General features: G+C 40.8%; 1 protein-coding gene and 1 non-coding gene across 2 annotated transcripts in view; both read right to left on the bottom strand.

Moving 5' to 3' along the window:
• The window catches only part of ARFGEF3 (ARFGEF family member 3), a 180,246-nt gene that overhangs the window by 8,779 nt on the left and 149,641 nt on the right, over window positions 1–21,826 (bottom strand). Inside the window, exons 23-32 of the mRNA XM_053592320.1 lie at window positions 20,445–20,589; window positions 19,098–19,220; window positions 16,469–16,572; window positions 14,659–14,803; window positions 11,788–11,916; window positions 9,776–9,952; window positions 7,966–8,080; window positions 6,835–6,937; window positions 6,505–6,636; window positions 3,721–3,842 (exon numbers count right to left, since the gene is read on the bottom strand). Coding sequence (XP_053448295.1) covers window positions 3,721–3,842; window positions 6,505–6,636; window positions 6,835–6,937; window positions 7,966–8,080; window positions 9,776–9,952; window positions 11,788–11,916; window positions 14,659–14,803; window positions 16,469–16,572; window positions 19,098–19,220; window positions 20,445–20,589 — 1,295 coding nt within the window. The remainder of the gene's footprint in view (window positions 1–3,720; window positions 3,843–6,504; window positions 6,637–6,834; window positions 6,938–7,965; window positions 8,081–9,775; window positions 9,953–11,787; window positions 11,917–14,658; window positions 14,804–16,468; window positions 16,573–19,097; window positions 19,221–20,444; window positions 20,590–21,826) is intronic.
• On the bottom strand, window positions 4,876–5,010 carry LOC128587019 (small nucleolar RNA SNORA16B/SNORA16A family). The gene has a single exon (XR_008380453.1). It is a non-coding gene; the product is annotated as a small nucleolar RNA SNORA16B/SNORA16A family (small nucleolar RNA).

Below are 21,826 nucleotides of genomic sequence, written 5' to 3'. Positions count from 1 at the left end.
AGATTCCGGAAGCAGGGAGCTTCATCAGCCTTCTGAAGGCATAAAAACCCTTGGCCCACAAGGATATTTTCTGTTGTCTCCCCTGAGAACTGGAAAGGCATTTTCCAGCACATGCCTAAAGAGAGAGCTAATGGAAAGCCACTTTTGGATTTTGAAATATCTTTCTCAATCAAAATCATCTTTTGATGTTTTAAGATACAAAATTGCTAACCATGCATGTATAAAAGGACAGAACATACCCTTTACTTTAGGTTTGAGCTAAATGATGCAGCGAGAAACAGGGGAAGGGGAAACTTTCAGAAAGACGTTGAAAAAGTGAAATCACCTTATAGGTATGTAATTCTTAATCATCTATACTGACAGACAAGAAAGATCTTAAAGTCAACAAAATAACTTTCCAATTCATTTTACTCAAGTGTTTCAACCTTTTTCTCAGCACACCTTTAAGAAGGGAACTGCAATCTTCCTGCTTTTGGAAGCCAGTCTCCTGATCGGATAATTGAGAGTTTAATTGCATAATAAGTGTTGACTTAAAACATGCTAATGTCAGGATCAGAGATAAACAGATTCATAGTTTAAAATACATCTTATAGCTCTAATTACAATTATGTGGATTGAGTAAAGCTTCAGGCTACCAATGTCAAAGCTATTAAAATAAACAAACCCCAGATGTCTCTTTATTTGAATGCTCTGATCTGGTTTCAGTTGGGTTTTTTTCCCCATGGTGATTTTAACAGGATGTACCTGGCCAGTATTTCTTTAGGGTTGTTAAGGATCTTCCACTGTATCCTATGCTAAATTAAGAATCGCCTCTGCTAATAAGAGGTAAATCCGAGACTGTAAAATACAGAATTTGGCTGATAACTTTTTTTTTTAATTTCAGAATGTTACAAGGGTACAAAAATTTTGATTACGTGCATTAACTTTATACAGTTTGAATCAAGATTATAATTGTGTCCATCCACCAGACAGTGTGAATTGTACCCATTAGGTGTGAACTTATCAAACTCTTAATGGATATAAGGGAATGTCTTTGGCTCAGGGAACCGGCTAGACAATTTAATATGCTTTTCTTGTTTTACTTAACTATAGTGAGTGGGTAATTGCCTATTAGAAGAGATAAGTAAATTTATGAGCCATTTTGATATATTTTTAAATCCTAACCTTTCAAAACAATAACATAATAAGAACATTAGGTTATTTTATTTTTCCTCTGTTTTATTTGTAATTTGAATTTAGCCTATTTTTATTCCTTTTTCCATACTTTCACTTCAAAAAAGGATCCAGTGAGAATAATTTGCTGAATGGGAATGAGAAATATAAAAAAAGGAAAAAAAGATAAGAAAAGAACTGAAATTCTGAAGTAGGTTAATCTTTTAAGATGTGAAAGGATTACACAATCTTTGGTATATAAAATAGATTAAACTAGTGACTGGCAGTTGAGGGAGGCAGGGGCTAGAATTGGGAGGATATGTTTACATGGGATACTGGGAATATTCTATTTCTGAAGCTGGGTGGCAGGGTCACATTTATGTTGGTTTTTATCCATGCTTTATAACTTATGAACATTCCACATATTCTTTTGTATGTACCAACACTTGACTAAAAAAATTACTGTCTAGAAATTTCACCCACATGGTTGTATTAATCAAATTGCTATGCAAACTAGCTAACTTTTGGACAAATCTCCCAGAGCTCATAAAGTGATAGCAACTGTCTTGGCTCGGGTGGCTATTACAAAATACCATAGACTGGGTGGGTTTTAAATCATAGAAAGTGATTTCTCACAGTTGGAACCTGGAAGTCTGAGGTCAGGGTGCCATGCCAGCATGTTCCCATCCTGATAAGGGCAAGTCCTCAAAGACCACTATCTTTTAATTGTATCCTCACATGGCAGAAAGAGGGCTGTCTCACGTCTCTTCCTTTAAGGGCACTAATCCTGTTCATGAGGGCTCCACCCTCATAACCTAATTTCCTCCCAAATGTTCTACCTCCTAATACCATTACATTGGGGTGAGAATTAAAACATATGAAGTTGAAGGGACACAAATATTCAGTCCATTGCCCCAACTCTCACCCTAAAATGGAAATGGGAAAGGGCAGAAGCCTTTTCAGGACACCCAGTTCTGATTCTGTCTGTACAGAATAGACAGACAATAGATAGTAGTTTTGTGTCCTTAAATAAGTGATCCAGTTTCTTTAAATGTGTTGTCATGGGTAAAATAGGACTACAAACATCTCCCCACTGGATTTCACCTACAGTACTCAAATGCTTACCACTGTTGGTGTGTCAGAAGTTTAAAAATGGGAAATGTCAGTCCTTGCCTTCATCTTCAACTCCAGGAATTATATATATATATATATATATATATATAAAAAAAAATTATATATATATAAAAAAAAATATATATATATATATTTTTTTTTTTTTTCTGCAGGATGATAGTTTTTAAAAAGGGCAAGTTGCAGCTCAGTGCCTGTAGCTCAGTGAGTAGGGAGTAGGGTACCAGCCACATACATCGAGGCTGGCAGGTTTGAGCCCGGCCCAGGCCAGCTAAACAACAATGACAACTGCAACAACAACCAAAAAAAAAAAAACAGCCAGGCATCATGGCAGGTGCCTATAGTCCCAGCTATTTGGGAGGCTGAGGCAAGAGAATTGCTTAAGCCCAAGAGTTTGAGGTTGCTATGAGCTGTGATGCCACAGCACTCTATTGAGGGTGACATAGTAAGCCTGTCTCAAAAATAAATAAATAAATAAATAAATAAAAAGGGCAAGTTTCTTGTGGCAGGGTACAGGCCTTTTTGTTTCCCAACTGCCATATTGTTCATGGAGAAGTTTGTGTATTTCTCACTGAAACAATCTGAATGATGCCTCTATTTACATTAAAAATAAAATGGTTATACGTGTATGATGTTATAGGCTGGGTGTGTCTTCTACAAACTCTTCTTTTCTTTCTTTCTTTTTTTTTTTTGAGACAGAGCCTCAAGCTGTCACCCTAGGTAGAGTGCTGTGGCATCACAGCTCATAGCAACCTCCAACTCCTGGGCTTAAGCGATTCTCTTGCCTCAGCCTCCCAAGTGGCTGGGACTATAGGCACCTGCTGCAATGCCGGGCCATTTTTTGGTTGTAGCTGTCATTCTTGTTTGTCAGGCCCGGACTGGATTCGAACCAACCAGCTCTGGGGTGTATGTGGCTAGCGCCTTAGCCACTTTAGCTACAGGCACTGAGGCTAAATTCATATGTTGAAGCCCTAAGTACTAGGGTACTGTATTTGGAGAAAGGGTTGTTAAAGAGATATTAAGTCAAAACAAGGTCATTGAGGTAAGTCCTAATCCAGTATGAGTGATGTCTTTATGAGAAGAACAACCATGTGAGGACACAGAAAGAAGACAGCCGTCTACGTGCTAAGGTGAGAGACCTCAGAGGAAATCCTGCCAACACCTCCATCTCAGCCTTCTAGACCCCAGAACTGTGAGAAATTAATTTCTGTCCTTTAAGTTACCCAGTCTGTGAAACTCTCTCATGGAAGCCCAAGCAAAGTAATACATATGAAATGTGGAGAATTTGGTTAAAAGGCTTACAGCCTTTATGAAAACCATTGCCAAATGAAAAAATAATGTTTTCAGTATTCTTGGCCAAACCGTGGATGACAGTGAGCAAGACCTAGGAATAAATCAACTTTCTTATTTTTAAGCGCCTTTCATGTTGAAACTCACCTTTTCTTGGTATGTCCGTTTGGTTTCTCATCAGGAGGCAGCTCAATAATGAGCTGATAGGACTGCGCATGATCGAAGTTGTTTGGAGTCTTTGGGGAGCACTGAGTGTCCAACATGAACACCTGCACAGGCGTACAAAGGCTCAGGTCAGATCTCCACCTGCCCCAACCTGGCTCCAGCAGGAGCTGGATGAGCTGGACGGCCTGAGGTGAGCTGTCCATTCTCTCTACCCATTTCTCTGGCCATAAAATTGAGATGATAATGGTTTTCTACCTGGCAGGTTTGTTGTGAGAATTAAGTGAATTGTTTTAGGTGTATTATGTAGGCAAAGCATTAGAAGGGAAGAATAAATACTCAATGAATGTTAGCTACTGACACTAATAATGCTATTTGTTCTACTATGCAACATTCATTACACTCCATATAACCAGTACAGACATTGAATATTAATTAAGAATATATAAAGAGGACCTATGTTTGCAAAAGGTCATCTCTGATTTTGAGTCTGTTTGGTATCCTATTATATCCCACATAGGAATAAGAAATTAAGGGCGGCGCCTGTGGCTCAGTGAGTAGGGCGCCGGTCCCATATGCCGAGGGTGGCGGGTTCAAACCCAGCCCCGGCCAAACTGCAACCAAAAAATAGCCGGGTGTTGTGGCGGGCGCCTGTAGTCCCAGCTGCTCAGGAGGCTGAGGCAAGAGAATCGCGTAAGCCCAAGAGCTAGAGGTTGCTGTGAGCTGTGTGATGCCACGGCACTCTACCCAAGGGCGGTACAGTGAGACTCTGTCTCTACAAAAAAAAAAAAAAAAAAGAAATTAATTAGGACTTCTCCTGTCAGGACTACTGATGTGGCTGTGTGACTTTCCCAGTCAATGGCAGATATGACCAAGAAAACTGTAACCCCTTATTGGATCTCTGATCCAAATGATTTCACTTCACATGACTTGAAACCCCTTTCAAAAGATTAGAATATTTTTTTTTTTTTTTTTGGCCGGGGCTGGGTTTGAACCCGCCACCTCCGGCATATGGGACTGGCGCCCTACCCGCTGAGCCACAGGCGCCGCCCAAGATTAGAATATTTTTAAAGATACACTTTAGTTCCCAATCTTCTAAGAATTGTCAGATTATTGAATACAGGGTTATTTTTTTTTTTTTTCTGTGTTTTCCCAAAATGTTGCTGATCAGTTACAGCAAACAGAACCGCGACCGTCGAGGAAAACTGTCACTCTAGGCTCCTCTTTGACCACAGCAGCTATATGGAAGCAGCTGCAGCTTCGATAAGGGCCACGAATACAGGGTTATTTTAAGGAGAAGGTTATTTTAGGAGAAAGGTTTCAGACTGAGGAAGACAGAGAAATATTCAGAAGCTAAAGATCACTCAACAGTCTCTACTGTTCTTCTCCATTAAGGATCTATTTCAGAAGAGGAATTCCACTGACATTTTCACATTCTCACTGTACAGTTAGACACGGTTGAAAAGACTACTTTATCTAGCTGGGTGTAACAGCTGCTTATTTAGAGAAGCTGTCCCTTTGGAGGGCCACCCTCTTGGCTCCTCTGCTGTCACTCCAAGCCCCCCTCTAGCTGTAGCAGCCACAACTGCCATGCTGTTGCCAGTGGGTCTTGATCACAACCTTAGAGCAGCAGTGCTTCTGTTCTAACTTCCGCAGACTGTTTCAGAGGAATGCGGTCCCTCCCTTCAGAACCAGCAGAAGCATCATGTCCTGGAGGTTGGGAAGGCTTCAGTCAGCAGATGATGCGAGAAACGGGCAGTAAAAAGTTCTTCACTCACTACCTAAGGGAACGCCTACAGATGCCAGGCCTGCCCAGGAAACTTCTCATCTGACAGTTTGAAAGGGACTGAGTTCCTTACATGGGTCATTAGGGGACCTGGATCATCGGTGTCCAAAGAGAAAAATTTATTAACCATTCAGGCAGATCTTGTAGAGAAAAGGAGCCTTTTGAGTATAACCCCCAATGCATTTTATTTCTTCAAAATTCATGCAAATCTGACAGTTTACACACATTTGCAAAACCTGTTTAATATTGTAAACATGTAACCATACATGCAGAATACTTTCTGGATACTAAGAGAGACAGCAACAGACAGCTCACTGGAGTGTTTAGCCAGTCGATGATTGTTGGGAATTTTGTCCATTTCTGCTTTTTCACTACTATGAATAACATTGTTATGAATAAGTGAATGGAGGGATAGCACTTAGTTATACTGGGTTTCTTACAGGCAGACGGCCATGCCACTTGGGGGCATATCTATAGCTTGTGCTAAAACTACGAGGTCTTCAGTGACTCACATCCTAATAATCTTCTCTATACTTTGCTCTAGGAATACCAAGGTCAACCTACAGAATATGTTCTCTGCTCCTCAGGTGTTCACAACCAACTTTTAAATGTTAAATTCTGCGCTCGGGATGGGAGGTATAAGAAATAAGTCAAATAACTTTGCCATCATCAGGCATGCATAGTCTAGCGGTAACAGTAATATTTAAGCAAATATTTAGAAGTGGTTGAAGGAAGTTATGGGTACAGGACAGTGGCAAGGCTGCAGACAGCACTAAAGATGCAACAAGTAAGAGATGGTGGGAAAAGAGAACAGGGTTGATTGGGTTCAAGTCATCCCTGGTAAAAAATGGTTCCCAAGATGCCTATGTCCCTAGGGGAATGCAAGGCAGGTTGGTGACGTAAGACCTTCCGGAAGGACTCCCAACACGTATTTCTTTTGAGTTTCTAGAATCCCTGAGACCCCCCCAAGCCCCAGCCCTTACCTGTTGGGCCATGGCTCGGATGCGCCAGTACTCAGCCTCGGCGCTGGGGGAGGACGAGGGGGCGGCCACCCGCACCTGGCAGCCTTCCCCGCTGAAGCTCTCCGCACCGCTGTGGAAGCAGCCCAGCAGGTCCTAGGGAGAAAGAGCAGGTGCTCACTGGATGCCCTGCTTCCTGGCACCAGGCCCGGTCACTGAGCCTGGGACAGAAGTACTGCCCCAGAAACTTCTCTGCTCTGAGGAGACAGGCCGAGCTCAGCTGCCCAGGTTGACAAGGCATCGGGGAGCTAAGGGAGCTTGGAAACGCTCAGCTGTCTCCTGGCAGTGATTTACCTTCACAGGCTTGAGTGTGGCGGAGAACGCGTCCTGCAGGGCACAGCAGGCAAGCCTCCACATTTCCTCTGTGAACACAGGGCCCGCTGTCACCAGGACGTACCTGCCCGAAGAAACAAGAAAGAGGTCTGGAATCCAAACACTTTGTCATCGCAAAATTTAGGCCCTTATAGACTCATACTTAGATTTATTCCGTAGTTTCCTGTAAGTCTCCCCATCTGTTACCACTTCACCTTTTGCCCATCTGGTATTCCATTGTCAACATACTACTTCTAACTCATTTTACTAAAAAATATTTAAAAAAAATCAATGTATTCCCACTATAAATAGGCCAATGATTAGACTTCGACTTGTATGCAAGACTTCATGTCTTCTGTACTGATTATGAGGTCACTATGAAAGTTTTGAGACAGACTATGTTATGGTCCATTATTTTACTTCCAAGAAACATAGTCAAAGCGTCCTTTCTGATTCACCCGTGCAAGTTTCGACTTGCTGGGCTTACAGATCTTGCTGGGAGGGCTTCATTTGTTTCTGTCTGCAGGGATTTTACGTTTCTTGATTTTTATGTATCTCAAAGACTTGTAAAGATGTACATATTCCCCTCTAGCCACATTTTCTACCACTTCTCCACAGATAATGAACAAACAAAACAGAATCCCCAAACCTTTTATTGTCACTTATAATTCTTATCTCCATGTGTCTGTTCATCTTGTTCTTCTGCTTGGAAAGTCCCCACCTAGCAAATGCCCACCTTAGAGGGCAAGTGACACTGCTGTGATGAAGCTCTTGCAGGCAGCTTCCCGTTGTCTGGCATTTATCACTTAATCTTCCCTCTTACCATTTTTCACATGACCTTCTCTCTGCTACATCATTTTAAACAGGCTCTAAGCTCCTTGAGGGTAGGGACGTAAGTTTATATCACTTTCTCTGAACCAGAGCACTCTGTTTAATGCCTTCCACAATAAAGATTTGCTGTCTGAGCACGGGAATAAAGAATTAAGGGAATGTAGTCATTTTTAATTATAAAAAACTATCTGAAAAACTGGATTGCTACTCAAAGATAATTTAATTTCCTTGGGTTTTGTAATAAAAGTTCAACTTTGTGGAGTCAGGAAACATTTTTCTCACCTAATACAGGAGCAGCCCACTCTGGAGATGGTTTCTGTAGGCTTGGCTACACACGCTACCAGCAACTCAAAAAGGTCCTTCAGCATGGTGTTGATCATGCTCTCATACCTGATGTCTGCAGGAAAAAGAAATCATCAAGGAGGGCTGTGGCTCAAGGAGTAGGGCGCTGGCCCCATATACCAGGGGTGGCAGGTTCAAGCCCGGCCCCGGCCAAACTGCAAAAATAAATAAATAAATAAATAAATAAACAAATAGCAAGGTCCCACTACAAGATTAAAAAAAAAAAAAAAGAAATAATCAAGGTATGGCTCAACTTTAGTGTACAGGGGGGACTGAAATGGCCATCTGTAGCAAAAGAAGAAAGTCCAAGTGATGAAAAGATACTTACAATTTCTAAGAAAGAAAAATAGGATAATGAAAAAAATGGCCATAACAAAAAAATACAGCAAAACTTTTTAAAAACATTGTATCCAATTTTAACTTGTTTCATTCATTACTAGATAAATGAAGATGAAATACATGACTCACTGTTTTGTGTCGACAAACATTTTTTCAAAATCAATTGTATAATAGGTAGAACATATCATTAAACACAACCTAAATACTAGCTGGTAAAAATTCAAAAAAATCTGAAATGCATAAAGTAAAACATACTTTCCTTACTAATAATGCCAGAGTAAATTAATAGATGCTCTTGGAAAACAAAAATTCTTGAGTCCTAGCACTTGTTGAACCTTGTCATCCTGGCTTCAGTGGGTACTATAGCTCCAGACTAAAGGAATGAACACTTAAAAAAAAAAAATCACATTCTATTTGCTAAATTCAAAGTACACTTACATGTTGTTTGACAAGGTCCTTGTAATCCCACAGAAGCGCTTTTCACAGGAGGATCCCTAAAGCAATGCCCTGGTCAAGAATATGGACCCCTATAGATATTGTCATCTGTTACCACCTATGTGTGGAAAAACCCACTTGTTTTCTTTCTTAATCAGTGTTCTTTCGGTGTAGGGCAAATTGTCCTTGCTAAACTTAGTAGAGACACACTTTGTTAACTTGGCTTTGTGACTCTTCCTTGGGGGTCAATGTCCTCCCTAGTTTCTCTCTCTTCTCCAGCAAGGACCCCTGCCCCCTCTTACTTCCTTGTACCTTTCTGCTATTTACAAGCTCTGTGGATAGCAGTAATGTTCTTCTGTGTCCAGACTTTAGATCTTCACACATATGGCCCCCCTGGTATCACAGCTGACTCATTCCCCCTACCTCTAGGTCCCTCTCCCGTGACTTCAACATGTAGGCCACCCTACATAGTCACATCTTTTTTCAAAATGCCACAGATATTAAGAAACTTCTCTCCATCCTGAGCCTGTTAGGCTACTTTTGTTCATAATCACGTCCTTTTCTAAAACCCTACCCCTTCCCTTTAGCCCCCCAGCTGAAGCAGGACACCAAGATACAACCCCACCCCACCCCCAGGCTACAGGGATATTTCTTCTTTTTTATTTATTACATATTTGAATGTTTCCCTTCTCTTAACACACAGATATCTTAGATCTTTTAGTAGGTATTTTATTTTCAACCACACATGCATTGTGAATATTTGGTTTGATAATTTTGTACAGAATACATGGGCACCTGCTTTCTCTTCAATAATCTACTTAGAAGGCTGTCACTGACCATGTGATTCTGTTTTAATTATTTCCAGGACAAAAATCATGCATCAGTATTTGCATTAGGTATTTACTAGGCCCTTTGAGGCAACAATGCTGCCTACTAAAGAAATAGCCAAAATGAACTGCTCCGGCACCGTAGATACCTGAGTGCAGAAAGCTCTGGATGTGCTCGACCACCAGCTCACAGGACAGCCCGATGGCATGCTTGAAATTAGCAGAGGCCACATCCCAGTAGGAATGGTCTTTATGGCTACGACGGAGCCAAAGGGACATCACAGGAAGGAGAAGGTGAACAACTGCGTAGATACCGAACCCTGGTCCTGATAAAGAAAGGAGTCAGAGTTGAAACTGTAATATAATCTCGGGAGAGCACCTGCCATTGCTCAGCACCGCCCATCTCTGCTGAAGATCTCTCATTCTCTGAGAAAGTGCAAGGAAAAGAATTTACCATTGACTGGGGACTACATGGTCTTTAGTGACATTTTTTATAGTTATTCATGTCATTAAATATTTTTCACAAATGTTAATTTTAATACCTGTAGAATATTTAAATGTTTTTTAATCATAATTTGCTTAACTGTTTTCTATTTAGGGTGTTCATCTTTTTTTTGTATTGAAGATGTTTCAGCAACTATCTTATGTATGCATTTTTGTTGGTATTACATCTTAATTTCTTGAGATGATAGACTCCTAGATTAGCTGCTTTTCACATACACTTAGTGGCAATCAATGTGAAAACAGAAAATGGTGTTGCCCAGTAAAACAGACTTAGAAACTGTGGCATGTAATTAATTCTGTAAAATACCTGCTTATTATTATTATTTTTTTTCTGTTTTTTTTTTTTTTATTGTTGGGGAGTCATTGAAGGTACAAGAAACCAGGTTACACTGATTGCATTTGTTAGGCAAAGTCCCTCTTGCAATCATGTCTTGCCCCCCAAAGGTGTGGCACACACCAAAGCCCCACCCTGCTGATTATTTGATGGAAGGTTTTTAACTTTTTATTTTATTTTATTTTATTTGGCTTTTTTATTTTATTTCATTGCTTATTTTTTATTTCTTTACTTTTTTTTTTTTTTTTTTTTTTTGTTGAGACAGGGTCCCACCCTATGCCCCTGAGCAGAGTGCAGTGGGCGTGGTAGCTCACCACAACCTCAGACTCGGGCTGCGGGCACCCCACTGCCTCAGCCTCCGGAAGCCGCTGAGATTACAGGCGCTCGCAGCGGCGCCCGGCTGGGTTTTTCCATTTTTTTCATGAGTCGGGGTCTCACTGTCGCTCAGGCGAGTCTCGAACTCCTGAGCTCAAGCGGGTTTTTAACTTTTTAACATGTGGGAGTAGCTAAGGTATATTGTTTTTAAAAAATTCCAACACAAACTTTAGTGTAGGTTTTGAAAAGGCATCAGTTATCAAGTTTTCATTTTAAGTTCTTTTTACTGTACAATTAATTAGTAGTTTCATTTAGGGTTCTGATTCTGTTAGTAAAAAAACTTAAATTTCTATAGAATGCTTCTTCGATCTTGGGGAAATTGGGATGAATAAACGTGTATGCTAAATTTGATTAATTTATAATGAGAAAGTTTGTACGGGTCATTCTTTTTTGGGGGGGGTCATTCTTTTCTTACACCGTCAGGAGGCTGTACCAGGTGAGCCCTAAATAGTTGTTTCCAAATCTAATCACCTGTGACCTTTACACCACCAAGGCGTTACTCTCTTGATACTTCATTAACTATACAAAGGGTTTGTTTATGTCAGTGGTAGACCTGGTGAGCCCAGCCTACAGCCCTGGGGCCAAGAGGATCCTGCCACAAGGAAGGTGTGATCATGGAACAGGACACAGCTAACTGGCTCTGGGAACACTGATACCACAGCCTTGCCCCAGTTAACATGAGCTCCTGCACCTCCAACTAACTGGCCACCATATTTGTAAATGGATTTCTGGGAAGAAATGTAAACACCACATGGGACACATCTTAAACATTATTTCATCATAGCCATTCAACAAATATTTATTTAGCATCTTTTATATGTGAAACTTTGTGCTAAGTCTAGGAAACTATGAAAACAGGTAGACGCCTACAGAAATACCTTTCTGGAAAAAAGCTGTATGTTTTAAAATGTCCCCTCCTTCCCCCAAAACATACATAGAACTATTTACCAGGTGTTTTGGTAACGTCTCTCAACAGCTCAAAAAGTAAATCTAAGGTCGGTGGTTGGTGCTGCCGTGGACAATTAGACACAGCTGCTGTTAGCTGCTCCAGAAGGATGATCCAGACTTCTATCAGACCTGGAGACCAAAAAGCAAATCTCAGTATAATGCATTTAGATATAGTGTAGAATCATCACTGGATCCAACTAAGCACTGTATGTACACGCCAAGTCTGTACAGACGTGAGACGTCACCCCTGTTGGCCTTTAGCATCCGCAGACTTGAGCAGATTACGCTTTCCATGTTCTGGCAAAGTCAAAGGAAAATAAACTGATCACATTTCTTCTCCTTTAATAAAAAGATAATTGTCAGATTTCTTGGGAGCCAATGATAGCAAAAAATAAAATATTCTTCTATTTCCACTGCCTTCATCTACATATACATTTTTTTATGAAATGACTTAATTATGGTAAATATGTATAAAAATAGTCCTTTTTTTTTTTTTTCTTGAGACAGAGCCTCAAGCTGTCGCCCTGGTAGAGTGCCGTGGCACCACAGCTCACAGCAACCTCAAACTCCTGGTCTTAAGCCATTCTCCTGTCTCTGCCTCCCAAGTAGCTGGGACTACAGGTGCCCACCACAACGCTCGGCTATTTTTTGGTTGCAGCCGTCATTGTTGTTTGGCGGGCCCGGCCTGGATTTGAACCCGCCAGCTCAGGTGTATGTGGCTGGCGCCTTAACTGCTTGAACCACAGGCTCCGAGCCAAAAAATAGCCATTTTTAACATGTGCAAGTTGGTGGTATTATTACATAAATAATGTGCACAACTATCACTGCTATTTCTAAAACTTTCAGCATCAGCGGAAACTCTGCAACCAGTAAGCAGCCGTTGTGTAGTCCCTATAACTTCTAAATCTATAAATTATTCTTAATTTTTAGGTATGATAATGGTAATGTGGTTCTATTTGTTATCTTTAAAAAACTCACACTGAAACGTTTGGCTTAAGATAATATGGAGGGCGAGAGGGGGGTGAAAAGAAGAGAGAAGAAATACACATGATTCAAGATTGGCCATAAATTGATAATAGTTGAAGCAGCTGATAGGAATATTGTATTATTTTCTTTTGTATGTTCTATATACATATGTGGTGTCCATAAAGTTTGTGTGCAATTTAAACTTGATGTCCACCCTGTACATCTGTGTCTGTATATATTTGGTATATGCTATCCAGTTTTGCATGTATTTGAAATTTCTTTAGGGGAAAAAATTATTTGCCTTTGGAAGCCAGAGGAACAATATCTGAGAACATGTTAATTTTGAATACTAACTTGAATTACTTTCTCTGATCTACTATGTTTTACACATAAATATAACTTTAAAGTCCTGAATGAATTGATTATGTGGGAAACTCAAACAGGTGCTTAACTAAACTTTATCCATTAGACAAAAAGCTTCCTAGAAAAGAAAATCAATTAATGATTTACACAAAGAGGAAGAAGAATAGTCACTGTTACACAACTATTTAGAACCGTTTTAAAGAATGTATTATAAATAACTAGTTTCTGCTTATAATTGTTTGGGTTGGAGGTTTAAACTGCTAAGTAAAAATTAATCATTAAACTGAACCTCCTATTAGGCAACATCTAGCCAATGTCCAACACTTCGTTTTCTATATTAGTTATTTATTCTTTCCTATCATTGTTCTTCACAACTAATCTGAACTCATGAAGTTTTATTGTTAATAATCTCCATTGAAAACTGTTAATCTTCTAGCTATCCTTATAAATGAATTTATAAAAGCAAAATAACAAAATGAACAAACAAAAAACAAAAATAAAACCTTCCCTAAAAAGTCCTTTTGCAAGGGTTTACAAAAAACCCCAATGTACAGAAGCTAGGCCTACTTAACATAAGCTTTCCGTTTCTAGCTGCAGAACAGGATAGAGTCTTCTAAGACAGAAGACAGCGGCATGAACATGAGTTAATCCATCTGAAAATCATCCACCCTTACTAGACTGAACGTTGATTCACAGGAGATCATGTGGGACCTAATTTGAAACAAGTTCTTTACAATTATTCTTTCCATGAGCCTTCAGCTTCACCAGTTGCAAATAGAGTCTTTCTTTAGTAAGGCTTATTTTCCCCAGTCTCTAACCAAATAGTCCTGCAGGAAGTAATTATGTCATGATTGTGTTTCCTAAAAGACTTTAAGGACAATTACCAGACAATTTAAGTGACAATTCACCAATGCAACTTCATTCCAATTTGCTAATGTGGAAAGAACTCAGAGTTTACATTTGGTGGAATGTGCAACGTGGTCTAGAGGCATCCATTGTAAACTGATATTTTGGGGACGGCCACGGAAACTTTACATAGACTTGTTCCAACAAAATTATAAAAAATGACAAGAATGGATAACCATTCCTATGATATATGCTACTGTTTAGAAGTATCTCCCAAAGTTCATGTTTTGGAACAATCCCCACTGCAGTGTTGTGACTGGGACCTTTACGAGGTGATTAAGTCTTGATAGCTCTGCCCTTATGATTGGATTAATACCATTACCTTGGGAGTGGGTTCCTGATTAATGATGGAGTCCACTTCCCTCCCTTCTGTCTCAAGTGTTCTCTTGCCCTTCTGCCACGGATGGTGCAGCAAGGGGGCCCTTACCAGAAGCAGGCCCCTCAGCCTTGGACGTGGGAGTCCCTAGAACTATAAGAAGTACATCTCTGTTCCTTATAAAGAGCCTAGGCTCAGGAATTCTGTTCTAACAGCACTAAAAGGACCAATACAATCTATGAGCTACTTAATTTGTGGCTTAAGCTTCTTGGAATAAGAATGTGGAGAATAACTTGGTTTAGTCCAATCAATTAACTTACCGGTGTCATCGTCAAAATCAGACAGGATGGATTCGATTCCATCCTCACTGCTGGCTGACTGCTCCTGAAGTCTTCGAGGCAAGCTAGCAAGTCGCCCGCTGAGGAATATTGGCTTCAAGGGCATTTTGTAGATTTTGGCCAATAACTGAATTTAAAAAATTGCAATTATATATTGGAAAAAGCTGTACTCTGGGTGTTAAAGAACAGTGAAATTATACACCATTACTAAAGGGAAATTAGAGAAGCTCCCAATGTCTAAAAATTTCTAAGTTTTGGTTGTGGTTTGGATTAATAAAGGTAGCTTACAAGAAGCCTTCATCTCATGAAGCTGATGAAACAGCATTTAATAGCAACAAAAAAAGTGGGGAAAAGACCCTATGGATAATTTTTTCAGTATTTTAATGACATGTGAGTTTTATAGACTTTTATAAACCTACCAAGGGAACCATGGAGTATGTCAAAAATTTTTGCCCATGGGAGAAAATGTAGAGTGGGAATCATTGAGAAGAGTCTGCAGGCAAATGGGATACCGGACTCTGACTGCCCCTTCCTTCAACCTCTAAGGAAACACAGAGGCAAGAAAGACTGGAGAAGTGGGAGACTTGGAGGCTGAGTGGGAGAAATGAAGGTCTCAGAAGCAGATCTGGGCTCTTTGCTCCCCTCTCACTATGAGACCCCAGGGATCCGTCTTGCTGGGACGAACTCCCAAGAACCCTTATGTCTTCATGAATTAGAATTGTGCCTGCCATGCTCAGACTGTTCCAGAAACCAGGGAAATGGCTGTGAGCAAGATAGACAAAATTCCTGTTCTCACAGGTCTTACAGACTAGAATTCTTCCACAACTAATAAATAAAATCTGATAGGAATGCTATAGGGACAACTGAACAGGTGGTACTAGAAGTGAAGTGAAGGTACTAGATGTGGAGTGAACACTGGCTGGAGGTGCAGATCTTTTAGCCCTGGTCTCTCTGAGGAGGCGAAGTTTCTCATGGGATCTGGAAGAAGGAAGCATCACATGGAATGTGGGGAAGGTGAGTCCAGGCAGAGGGAGCAGCAATGGCCCTGGGCAGTAATGTGCTGGGGTACTGGGGTGGGCGTGGGGCAGAGTCAGTGTGGTTGGAGAGCAGGGGAGCGGGTCGGATCACGTCACATGGAGCTGGGGGGACAGGGGAGGCAACTGGAGAGAGAAGTCAGGGCTGCATTCCTTCCTAAGGCCATGGGGCAGGAAAAGGTGCAAACACAACCCGGAAGAGACCCGGGGACACAACTTGGGAGGACAGGAGGGAAGCTATTGAGAGAGGGCTTCAGCAGGGAGAAGCTTCTCACCTGTCGGTCACTGAGGCAGGAAGAGCAAAGTGCACGAAGGCCCCTGATCTCTTTGATAAGCCCACAAAGGGCTCTCTTTACTGGGTCTTGATTGAACACATCTTGTTCTTTCTTGTTTTAATCTCCCTTTTCACTGTTTGCAACCTGGCCCTTCACTTTTTGGTACCATCATCAGGAAGACTTTCCATGACCTTGTGACCCCTTCTACAGCAGGATGCGAGTACAGAGATTATGGCAGTTCATGCCTCCGAGTAAGCAGGAGAAGTTTCGGGGATCTCAGATCCCAAGTGTGTGTTCTGGCATGTTTTCATTATTTTCTTTTCTTTGTGGAAAGGGTAGGGACAGAAATTGATACTTTAAATCTGAGCCCTCATCTCCTCAGAGACAGCAGAATAGCAGAAAGCATTTCTCTGGGACTTCAGCAAAGGACATCCACATGCATTTTGGTGACATCTTCTGAGGCAGGTCTCAGGGCCCCCATACCTGTGAACAGCGCCTGAGGTAATCCAGGGCGGGAAGGCACAGGTCTGTGGATGGGGCTCCTGGTCCTGGAACACAGTCTCCAATCTCTTTACAGTCCACCTCCCCTGGGCAGCACGGGGGACAGAGACCAACAAAGTTACCCTTGTTTGGCTCCTGAAAACAGGAGACTTATTTATTGACATAGTATTAATTCACCAAATACTTAACTAAAATAGAGAAAAAAGAAGAAAAATTATCCTCAATTGCACAACTCCAAAGGAAGCCTTGAGAAAAGTTCTTTCAGACATTTGTTTGTGTTAAATACACCTGGGACAATACTGTACAGATTATTTGTTGGGATTATACTGTTTTATAACTTCCTCATTCACTGAACAATGAACACTTCTTTCATATTCTAACACTTACAGTACTTTCAGTGGCTAGATGGTGTTCTTTTGTACAAGGACACACTGGAATTGACATCTCCAGGCCCTGCTGTTGGACAGTATGACTTCTGAAGCTTTGATGACAAGGGACAGCCCCAGAGACAGGCCTAGATTGGGCTGGAATGAAGCACTCTCTCCTCCCTTTGGAAGAGGACCTTGATCACTGCCAGTGCACAGAACTAAGTGCTGATGATAAATCAAGACTCTGGGAAGAGTCTACACATCTGGGGTTTGGGGACAGAGACTAATTGAATTTAAATGATTTCTATTTTTTGTACATATCTAGAAATTTAACACATCTGTAGAGGGGCATCTAGATTTTCTGTAGGAATAATAATCTGAATTACTATAATTTTTCTTCTCGTAATGAATCTATCTCTATACTTTTAATAAAATCACTTCACAGTATGATAATTGTTTCTAATTGTCTACAATTGTAGCAACTAGCACCATCCCTTGTGAGTAAACAGACGTAATTACTAGGCATTAGTTAAAATTCAGAAGCAAAGAGGCATGTTTCTCCTTTAAAAAAACGAAAGATAAAACATTTCTTATGGTTTAGATCTGGGGCTGGCAAATTTCTATTGCAAAAAGCTAGATAGTGAACACTTTAGGTTTATAGGTTATACTGTCTTTATTGCAACTTCTCAACTCCGTTGTTGTAGGTGAAGGAAGCTATTGCCAAATGAGCATGGCTGTGTTCCAACTTTATTCATAAAAACTGTCAGTGGGTCAGATTTGGCATGTGGGCCACAGTTTGTCAACTCCTGGTTTGGATCAATATACCACATAATATGAAAACACAGCCCAGGCCAGATTCATGTTGAAATCAACAGGTAGCAATAAAAAATAAATTTCCTATCCCAAGTTTTTAACCTGGCTGCTGTGTTAGACATCTGAGTCTATGCAAATGGCAGTGGTCAGGCACGATGGCCATACTGGGGGTTCGGCCTTTCCCACTGACCCCCCTATCCCACACAAATAACTCCAAGTTATGATTCACAGATGAAAGAAAGAACCTGTTTTAAACATCCTCCATGTGATAATTAACTTGGCTGGATTAAGGGATACCCCGATTGCTGGTAAAGCATTATTTCTATGAGGCTGTTTCGAAACTGGCATCTGAATCAGTGGAATAAGTAGGAAGATCCACTCTAACCCAAGGTGTCAGTCAGCCCACCATGTAATCAGCTGAGGCTCAGATAGAACAAAAGGCAGTGGGAAGGCAAATTCTCTCTCTCCAAACCCAGGATACACTTCTCCTGCCTTAGACATCAGAACTTGAGGTTCTCTGGCCTTTGGCCTCCAGCTGAGAGTTACATTATCAGTTCCCTGGTTCCGAGGCCTTCGAGCGTGGACAGAGGCATGCTACCAGCTTCTCTGCTTCCAGGTTATTATTCCTACAGAAAATCTAGATGCCCCTCTACCGATGTGTTAATTTCTAGACATGTGTTGAATTTACAGACAGCTTATTATGGGACTTCTCAGCCTCCATACTCACATGACTATTTTAAGAACTGGAATTCAAAATTTTGAATAAAACTAGAATTTTCAAGCCCAGAATATTCAATAATTGCGCTTATGCAGAAAATGATTCTCCTCCATGTCACATAATTAGCAGCCTGAGTTGATATCCCAGTTCCTTAACAAAAAGTTAAGAATGTCTCCTGCCCTAGGTTTTATTAATTGTGAATATATTTTGGAAGCATAGACGTCTCCCTTCTTTGAGGCCTCATGTTTCAGGAACTACCTAGCTAATTTTATACTTCATTTAGGAACACTTTAACACAACAGACTCGCTATAAAACATGACCTATTACAGCAGATTTTTTTTAACGTAGCTCAGATTTATATGAAATGAAAAGAATGGGAAGGGTAGTAAGTTAAATCAAATGTTTAGAAGAAGCTTAAAAGTTTTGAGAGTTTCACCATAGTGACCTCATATCAGGAGCCTAAGAACATTGAAAATAGAACAAATATAAAGTTGATATTATTCTTTGAAATGAAGTTGTTATAAAATGTAGAATGAAGATTTTCATGATCACAATGAGAAGTATCAACCTTGGACAAGATCTACTCTACTTTTGCAGTAAGCCTTGTACCTAAGGGTACACAGCACCCCACCATCTGGTTATACCCCAGGATGCTTGCTGGTCTCAGGCTGTCTGTGCCCTGTCTCCAGTCACACAAAACCATCCACTTACCCAGTCCCTTGACAAACTTCATAAGGCACATGATGTAACTAGTGGCTGCATTGGCAAAGACCTGGATGTTGTCGGTATTGAGAAAAGCTTCAAATACGTCAAACACAGGAGCTTGGCCTTTTCCTGAAAAAGGAAGATTGTAGAAAGTCAGTTTATACCCTTCAGGTTGCTCATACTCCCAGCACCTTCCACAAGGCCCTGGGAAAGATTTATTCTAGAAAGGCCTGGGCTTTTTTACAGGGCCCCTGCATGACTCTGACATAATCCTCAGCTTTGCCTGCTCTGGAGCCAGAGGAAGGCTATGAAGAAAGAGCTCAGGAGAGACGTGAGAGCAGAGCTGGCTAAATGCAGGGCTGAGGCCACATATTGGTCTATAGGGCAGTGAACTACATGGCTCTATAATACTTCCGCGTAGATAGTTATAGAATTTCTGCAGGGCAGGAAGGGCAGGTTTAGACAAACCTCTGATGGCACACATAGGTATTCATACCTGTGCAGAAAAGGCCTGAAACTACTATTCTTTTAGAAAGGTTTGCTTGGTTTGACCTTGACTGGCCTCTGGGAACTTGGGTCTCAGAATATTCCTGGGCCACAGCTAACTGATAAGGGTAGTTCAATATGCCAAGACTGTTCGTGGAAACCCTGTGGTTTATGCTGAATACCTGCTTCTATTGGGGGAGTCTGGAATTTTGGTATGTGCAAGACAGAAAGTACCTGACCAGCTGGGCTTCCTTGGGCAGAGACATTGCAAACACGTTGCCATGTTTTCACTGCTGGGAAGAGTTGCCCTGTGTGATCCCTCGTGGGAGGGTGAGACCATAAGGAAATCAACGCACAGATTACCCCAGGTTCTGTGTGTCTTTTCCCCTCATAATCTGTGTCCTTACTACATTGTCAAAACAAATCTTAGACTTGAGCTGTGTAATAAATCTTAGCATAACTATACTCCAGGTCCCACCGGTTTCTGAATATAGTGCTGGTCTTGGGGACCTCCGAGACGGCATCCCTGGGCCTTGGGCATGCTTCCTGAATCTCTCTAATCCTGATCCCTCTGTGTTTTGATACTTTTTTGCTTGTTACAAGCAAATGGATAACATTTTTCTTTGGGGCTTTGGGACTGAACTCAACACAGCTGTGTGTAAGTGAAACAACAGAAGCCTCTCTGCCTTTTGACCACGCTCATGCTCAGAGCTCTCAGCAGAACTCAGGTCCCTTCTATGTCACATGACTTCTTGCTAACAAGACTGAATGTCTGTCTTCTCTGTTGTTCATTTTTTTCTTTTGATAGCATGAATCTTGACCAAGAAAATGAATGCTCTATGGTAAGACTCATCCAAACATTCTTACCCATGGAGTAGTCCCCAACCAGGTACTCCTTCACCTCTGACTTGTTCCCGCTGTGCACTGTTTCCAGAGCACTGAACAAGGGCCTCCACCCTGACTGGATTTGTGTGGAACACACTTCTACCAGCTCACCGATGGACGTCACAACCTGGCAGAGGCAGAGGAGGTGGCATTTAGAATCCTTTCCTTACAAGAGGAAGAATGTCTAGAATGTCAGCCATATTGTATTCATTTACATCTTACTAACGACCAGTGTTACTGAGCATCTTTTCACGTGATTAGCCATCTGTAAATATTTCACTGTTTTTGTAAATTTGGTTTGTTTTCTCATCATTGTCTTGTTCTTATTGTCCCTGGAATTCCTTATGTATTTCTGAGCTATGATTTGTAAATATTTTTTCACAGACTTGGGCTTGTCTTTTTATATTTTTACTAATGTCTTTTGAAGAGTAAAAGTCTTCAACTTTCATGAAGTATAATTTATCAATTTTCTTGTAACGGGAAATATTTTTGGTGTCACTTGAAAGAAATTTTTGCTTAATCCAAGCCTTGAAGATTATCTCCTATGCTGTATTCTAAAAAAAATTATTGTTTAAACTCTTACATTTCAGTCATGACCTATTTTAAGTTATTTTTGTAGATGGTAAGAGTTAAGAGTGTAAGTTTTTTTTTGAGACAGAGTCTCACTATGTCACCCTTGGTAAAGTGCCGTGGTGTCACAGCTCACAGCAACTTCAAACTCCTGGGCTTAAGGGATTTTCTTGCCTCAGCCTCCCAAGTAGCTGGGACTATAGGCACCCTCCACAATGCCTGGCTATTTTTTGTTGCAGTTGTCATTGTTGTTTAGCTGGCCTGGGCTGGGTTTGAACCCGCCAGCCTCAGTGTATGTGGCTGGCGCCCTAAACACTGCTATGGACGCCAAGCCTGTAAGTTTATTTTTATTACGTAGATTTGAACACCATTTGCTGAAAATAACATGCTCTCTCACCATTGAATTAAATGGCATTTTTGTCAAAAACCAATTGATCATAAGCAAGAGAATTTATTTCTGTACTCTTCAGCTCCATTGATCTGTAGGTCTATCCTTACACCAATACCATACTGTCTTAATTAATGAAGTTTTGAAAGCTGGTGGTATAAATTCTCCAAAATTTTTTTTCAAATTTGTTTTCTCTATTCCAGATCCTTTGTACTTTCATATAAATTTGAGAATCACCTTGACAATTTCTTCCAAAAAGTCTTCTAGGAGAGGAATTGCACTAGATTTGTACATTGAGTTAGGGAAATTTGCTTTTACTTTCTCTTAGCAGTGTTTGGAGTTTTTGGAAGTTGATTAAATTCAAAAGCTTCTGTACAGCCTAGGAAATAATCAGCAGAGAAAATAG

This window comes from Nycticebus coucang, chromosome 5, assembly GCF_027406575.1.
Source record: "Nycticebus coucang isolate mNycCou1 chromosome 5, mNycCou1.pri, whole genome shotgun sequence".
NCBI lineage: Eukaryota > Metazoa > Chordata > Mammalia > Primates > Lorisidae > Nycticebus > Nycticebus coucang.
The sequence above is the reverse complement of the archived record's forward strand: the minus strand, read 5'-3'. Positions and strand labels throughout refer to the sequence as shown.